Raw genomic sequence first — 7,351 nt, forward strand, 5'->3', positions numbered from 1 at the left:
TAAAAATGGAATACAATTTTCTTACACTTCTTAGTTTCATGTGAAATAATGTTTTTACAATTAACGGACCGTTTTGTTTAAATTTGTGAATCGGAATAGTAATGAGATTGATTATGGGATCAATAGGAATGAAAATCAAGATTACATTATCAATGTTTGTTTCGAGTCAATATCAATAATGAGAATCAAATAAATTTTTAATTTTACCCTTAGTACTAATGAGTTCAAATTTATAATGAACAACAACAACTATTGTTGCTATTCAAAGGCAAAAAACCTTTGGAGTAACCAGCACACTGTTCACGTTTCAAAAACGTGAATTGAATTTCATGATTACTGTTCACGTTTTGTTTGATTTCATCAAAAACCATTGGAGAACCAATCAGGAATCTTGAACTGGCGTGGGCTCGCAACAACTGTCATCATATTCTGAAGTCCAGCAGCAGAAATCTCGCCAGTCCTACAGAAAAGTAAAACTTACTAGCGCAATTAAATAAATTAAGAATATTACTCTGCAGCAGCTTAATCAAAGAATATTTAGAAAGAAAAAACTTTTAGATCCTTTCACTTTAACAAAAAGATGAACTTGCAAAGATATTTAAAGGAACACTAGGATCAACAACTTCCAAGGATAGCAATCCATAGGAGAAAAAGAACAACCTTTTGTTCATGTCGACGTCGGCCTTCTTGCAAACAATATTGGCGAAGCGGCGGCCAATATACCTTTGATAGAGGTAAAGGCGAACATGCTCTTCTGCTTCCCATCACCGTTCGTGTTCAGAACGCCAAAATATGCTGGAAATCCTCGTTGGCGATCAGCGACTACCTAAAACAAAAACAAAAAAAAAATCAACTAATTACTCGGAAGAAGGAAAAGGCAATTCAAGATCGAAACAACTGGGAGATCCATATTGGCGACGTCGGCCTTCTTGCAAACAATATTGGCGAAGCGGCGGCGGCCAATACCTTTGATAGAGGTAAGGGCGAACATGCGATCTTCTGCTTCCCATCAACGTTCGTTCGTGCTCAGGACACTAAGAATATACTGGAAATGCTCGATGGCGACCAGCGACAGCAACAATAAAAATAAAAAATCCACTAAAATTTCTTAATCATGTTTTTCATTGGAACCAACGACCTATTCATTGGGGTAAGAAGAGTTGATTTCTTAATCTTGTTTTTCATTGGCTAAGATTTGGTTTAACAAGTAGGTCCCACGCTTTCCCATGTACAGTCCGTCCAGTGCCTCGTCAACCTTACACAATTCTTATTTGATTTAAGTTAATTAGAAAATAAAATTCGAATTTTAATTTCTTAAAAATCAAGCAAAATTTCAAAAAACGAATTTATTTATGCTCGAAATTTATTTTGAAGGCGCAATGAATTCATTCACAACATAGTAAAAAAGAAACTCAAGAGATTAGGATATTTGATGCAAATTAGTTCAATAAAATGAATCCAATTGATATCTCCACTAATCTATTCCACAAAAAACATGCATGACTACTGTAATTTCTTAAGGGCATGTAAATATCATAAATTCTAAAAACAAAAAAAACAATTGAAACCATCCCTGACTGTCTCTAGACCACACTGTTAGGAAGGAATAAATCAGAAAATCGAAACAAAATCATCATGCCAAAGAGTATTTATGCCGGCTTCCCCAGTACTAAACGGTTCAATTTTGCAAATCTACCAGTGGTGACATATGGTGACAGGCTCTGCTATACTCTGAACTCTGAAGGCAAGAAAATTTCATAAATAGTTCATATGAAAGGGTTCATAGCATATGCATTAAAAGGCATCTCCAAAATGCAAACGCATAGAAGTATTCGTGGGCACAAAAGCATAGATGATAATATTAAAAGAAAAAGGAAAACAATACTCATCAAAATCAATTCAAGCCACAAACGATGTGTAATAAGATGTCTTTCTACGAACCAAGGAATCTGTCTCTGCACATACTGATATGGAAAGAGCATACGTAGCAATGACCCAGGAAGCTGTCTGTGCCCTATCGCATTGTTATAACATGACAAGGTCTGCTGCCTAAAGAACAATTGCCTTGATGGATTTTAGAAGTCCAAACTGACGGCGACCCAGCTATCATCGCTGAAGGGTAGAGTGGTTCCACCTTCAGGCAAAACCATGTCAGCTTTGCGAGGATAAACTTGGACCCTATTGCACAGCATTGAGCGACTGCTTCCCGGCATGGGAAGTTCACTGTGTGCGCTTGTGAAGTTATGACGAGTGGAGCAGTCAGGACTGTAGGATGATGCTGAGCTGCCAGATTCAGGGAGATCTTGTAGGGGTTGTTTTCCATTCTTACTAGCACTGATATGCCCTTGCTTCTCCACAGGATCATGCTCATCTACCCATGATCAGATGCAAAAAAAAAAGGCAAATTGAAATTGGAATTTGATTAATATTGCAAGTGCAATGATTCACGTTGCAGAATTTCTTTAATTGTAATGGCACTTGCAGATTCTTGATTCTTGACATGGCCAAGATCAGCTGCAAATCAATTAGCTAACTATAAACAAACATGATGAACAACTAGAGAATGTAAAATGGTCCACCTTGCAGGATTTCACTAATTTTAATTTCACTTCCAGATTCTTGCTTCTGTACATGGTCATGGTCATGTTCATCTTCTGCACCATCAACTTCAAAATTTTAGCAATTATAATCAGACTTGATAAAAATCCATACCATAGCGTTTAAGACTTCATTATGTATGCCAAATGCAAAATTGTTATAGTTACTCATGAGTTGGATGGAAGATGGAGTATATGAATGAGGCTCAATTTATAAGCATTATATGTGGTTTTTATACATTATATAGTGCTCAGACCATGCATAGACAAGTATACTTAAGTTGAAGAATAAGTAAAACAAGAAAATCATCTACACACCAATACAACCTTTCTTTGAAGAGTTTGTGTTGATTATTGGCACTAATGTTGAAGCAGCAGGTTCAGATTCCATATGCTCTTCCAATATTGAAGATAAATGGGAAGAAAATCTGCTTGACCTACCTGAAAGGTATTAAAAAAAACTGATTTTTTAATTCCATATAGAATAGATAGATAAAGAATCAAAATAACTTCAAAATCACTTGAGCTGATGGTCTAAACAATATATACAATTCTCCATTAGTTAAAGAAATTTCTAAAGTAAATTATAAAACAAAAAAAATTATTAAATAATCTCACACAACCCTTACCATCATATTTTGACAGGGGGTAATACTATTAAAGTTTCTAATAAGACAGGAAAAAAGTAGTTTCCATCCATACTACCCCTACTGAGAAATCATAAAATGACATATTTGAGGGGGAAAACCGTAACTTACTTTGGTAAAGATAAGAATATGCGATCTTTGCAGCATTCGTTTCTGCCTGTCTCTTGGTTTTCGCTGCATCTCCCTGAAATAATTTGCCTTTGATTTCAACAGTGGCAGAGAAAGTAGGAACATGACTTTCACCATATCTCGTTGTGTTATACTCTGGCATAGGCAACCCTTCTTTTTGTACTAATTCCTGCAATAGATTCTTGTACATAATGCCATCATCCTGCAAAAGAAAAAAAAACAAATTAATGAATCAGAGCCAATTGTTAATTGTAAAAAAAATAATGCTTAAAAAGCTGAACCCTTGCACCTGCTGATCTCCAAACAATGACATCAAAGCAACTTTTGCAGCAGAATGTTCAGCTTCCTTAACAGTATGACAATATGATGTGCTCTCAAAAGTTTGCTCATCAACTTTAACAGTAGCTTTGAATTGAAGAGCATGACAAACACAGGTATATGTTGGTAGACATTTAGCTTGCTTCTGAAGATATATCTGAAGTTGGTTCTTGTATGAAACTTGATTGCCTTTCAACAAATTCAACAAAATGTCATTATTATAGCAGCTTGTGGAAATACATGATAGAGTTACAAACAGAACTAACTTTAGATTATACTAATTCTCAAACCATATGTATTTGAAATTAAGGATTCTTTAAAGCACCTGACTTTCACATCTGTACACTGGGAAAAAAATATTTTCCACTGAAGTAACAATATTAATTTCAATAAATAGTTAATTAATCATCTTCCATGATCCTATTTGGCATTAAGAAATATTTTGCTAATTATATATATATCTTAAAAGAGTCCATAATATTTGGAACAACCACTGCTCGGTTGCAATGATGATATATTGCAAGAAGATGTAAAGTTAAACCATATATAAGAAACTTGATGGAAAACTTTTGAGCAAACTTCCATCAGCTCTGAAAATTTCCAGCTCATAACAGTAAGATAGATCTCTTGCATGAGGAGGGCATAAATACCCCAACAAAAATACAAACTAAAAAAACACATTTTGTAAAATTTGTTTTATCCAATAAACAACAACAACAACTAAGCATTTTCCCACTAGGTGGAGTCGGCTGTATAAATCCTTTTACGCCATTGAGCCCTATCTCCTATTATATCATCATCTATATTCAAATAAATTTTATCTTGTTTTATTGTTGCTAACCAATAAACAAAAGCAAAAAAATTAAAATAGAAATAACATGCCCAAAGTAGTCCAAGGCTAAGTTCTATTTGTGATTGTCCAGTCCAATTTCAAGAACGAAAACATGCCTGATGCAACAAGAATATCATAACACAGAAAAGCTCAGACTTTAGACTCACCTTAGAGGGAAAATATTATTAAACTAAAAGATTAACAAATATATGGGATCCTAATCCCATTTATAGACTTGGAATAAGATCAAATCGTCAAAGAAAAAGTCCGCTTTACCTCTAATATTTAAAAAAAACTTTTAAAGGCTTTATTTTTTTTCTAAAAAAAACTAAAACGAACTTTTACCGCTCTTGAATATCAAAGAACATATAAAAAATTTTAATTCAACAATATCAAATTGAAAATAAAAATCTAAATTGATCTCCAAATTGAGTCCATGATTATATACTTCTTACCCAACTATTCAAAAAAAAGTCATATATCATAACTGGAATTGCTTGAAGGCATAAAAACTTTTCACATAGTTCTCAATGATAACTTGAAAGAATTTGAATAAAATAGCAGATCCTATAGAGTGTCAAAGAAAAGAGGTACTTAAGACACAAAAACTAATGATTTCATTGATCCAAACCAAGGTGAAGGGAAAAAATGAGATGGTAACACACTCAAACATATAGCATCTTCTTCCCAAGTAAATTAGCATTCAAAATATTCCACCGAAAATAAAATTATCTAACTAGTTTAAAAACTATTTATCATAGAAATTTTGTCATCTAAGTTTTATGGTACAACTATATGGAATAGTTTCCTATGGAGACTTTCAAATGTTTAAATTTATAGGACAAATTGTCAATATTATACTAGCATAAGTAAATTATTAGAATATCACATGTAAATCACTGCATGACCATATACTTAGCATGCTTAATATGAACAGGTCTTACAAGTGCAGAGAACATTCTGAAGTCGGAATGTAGAAGGAACAAACAGGCACACATCACAAAATTTCTCATCTCCATCTAGCAAGTAGGAATTTTATTTGTATGAAAATAAAGTTGCTCTTATTTACTTTGGTATATCAATTATCAAAATTTATCTGAAAAAGGATATAAATTGATAATAACATGGGCTAATAAAATTGTTTCCAAAAGCAGCATGTGCTATGCAAGGCTTTGCAGTATGCATATGTGATATGCACCATCATTATTTGGTCAAAATAAAAGCAAAATTAATCTACCAATTATGTAGATATATAGCAATATGTGACCACATGTAGATCACATCTTAGATTGGATCAAGTAAATTCTTATCAAGCATAATCATCTTACAAGTTACAAGCAATGGAATATGTTGGACAGGAAAAATAATAAATGATAAATGGTTGACTTTATGTAGCATCCCTGCAAATTTGAGTGAATAACAAAAAATCAAAAGAAACCTTGAGTACAAAAGGCCAAACAAGATCCATAATCCATTGGCTTGAAAAAAGCGGAAGAAAGTGCAAATAACTAGTTGATTGATAATTTTAAGAAAATGTAACACCAAAAGGGGCAGATTATTCTATTGAGAAAACAACAAATAATGTTTTTTAAGCATAGAGGAATTAAAATCTTATTTTTCTGGTATTATTCATTAAGTTCTTTTACCTATTGTGTGATTGTTTAGATTTATTAAGTTCTTAAACATTGTTTAAATTATAAAAACTCCAAAAAAAATTGTCCATACAATTTTCAGCAACGTCCTATTCTGTATCGAGGTTATGATTATGTTGTGCTTGCGAGCAACCTACACACTATGTGTTGACCCTACTGCATACATCCAGATGTCTTCTCAAAATCTTGGCTATACAGTAAATTTATATCATGTCTCACTTAACAAGATCAATAAAAAAAAACTTTAGAGGATGTTTTGATATTATAAAGTTTATTTAATTTTTTTCGAATTGCATTAGAAAAATCTGCTGCGGCAACTAGAGCAGCAATCCAAAGCTAGTAATCCACCATAAAAAGAGATATATGCATATGAAGATAAGCAGAGTACTAAATGGTGATTTGAAAAACTTGAATTAAGCAAATTATCGATAAAATGAAAGCAAATATGATGCCTGAAAGTTATAGCTAATTTACATAATCAGTCAATTTTAAGCCACTAAACTAGAAGATGCCTCTCTATGCTACGCTAGCTATACACAACGGAAACCTACACAAAACAAGAAAAAACAAGAGAAAAAAATGTTAACAAAACTTAAAAAATGGAAAAACTTCGATTTCAAATACAAAGATCAAATAGAAGAAATTTGATTTAAAATTCCGCCTCAAGCAATGCGCATATTCCATAGAACCATTAATCAACCGAGCTTCCCCGTCGAAAAAGCACTCCCAGACGCAAAATACAAGATACAAGAATAGAAAAGCTCACCAAGATCTATAGGAAGGGCCGGTGCAGGGGTTGGAGGCGGTGGTAAGTCCACGGGCGGCGACTGCGGGACCACGTCAGAGAGCTGCTCGAAAGCGACCAGCGCGGCCTTGTTCTGAGCTTCCTTGGATGTCCGGGAGAGATCGGGGGAGTGGAACGAGGAGCCGTTGACGGTGACGGTAGCGCTAAAGCGGAAATTGTGGGCAGGGCCGTCATGTGAGGTGGCGTACTCCGGAAGCGACCATTGCTGGCGCTGGCAGAGCTCCTGGAGCCGGCTCTTGTGCATATCCGGGACGATTCCCGATTGCGATCGGCGACGAGGAGAGGAAAATGGGAGGGGGAAATGAATCGGAAGTCAAAGTAGCGGTGGAATTGAAAGGGTAAAGGGAGGGTTTTGGTGGAGTGCAACCGGC

The 7,351-nt window shown here is 34.5% G+C and overlaps 1 protein-coding gene and 1 pseudogene across 4 annotated transcripts; both read right to left on the bottom strand.

Annotated features, from left to right (window-relative positions):
• Window positions 1-351: 351 nt before the first annotated feature.
• Window positions 352-991, bottom strand: LOC122055098 (annotated as a pseudogene).
• An 844-nt stretch (window positions 992-1,835) lies between these two features.
• LOC121967242 (double-stranded RNA-binding protein 1-like) lies at window positions 1,836-7,351 on the bottom strand. 4 transcript variants are annotated; one of them, XM_042517340.1, is made up of 7 exons: window positions 6,942-7,351; window positions 3,663-3,880; window positions 3,356-3,575; window positions 2,916-3,038; window positions 2,580-2,654; window positions 2,449-2,514; window positions 1,836-2,371 (listed from the first exon to the last, which is right to left on the bottom strand). In XM_042517340.1, the coding sequence occupies exons 1-7, from the start codon at window positions 7,222-7,224 to the stop codon at window positions 2,076-2,078; spliced, it is 1,281 nt and encodes a 426-aa protein (XP_042373274.1). In that variant the 5' UTR covers window positions 7,225-7,351; the 3' UTR covers window positions 1,836-2,075. The 4 variants fall into 4 exon arrangements, with proteins under 4 accessions (XP_042373274.1, XP_042373275.1, XP_042373276.1 ...); XM_042517341.1 differs by having other exon boundaries at window positions 2,925-3,038; window positions 6,942-7,350; XM_042517342.1 differs by lacking the exon at window positions 2,449-2,514 and having other exon boundaries at window positions 6,942-7,350.

Source organism: Zingiber officinale, chromosome 3B (genome assembly GCF_018446385.1).
Source record: "Zingiber officinale cultivar Zhangliang chromosome 3B, Zo_v1.1, whole genome shotgun sequence".
Classification (NCBI taxonomy): domain Eukaryota; kingdom Viridiplantae; phylum Streptophyta; class Magnoliopsida; order Zingiberales; family Zingiberaceae; genus Zingiber; species Zingiber officinale.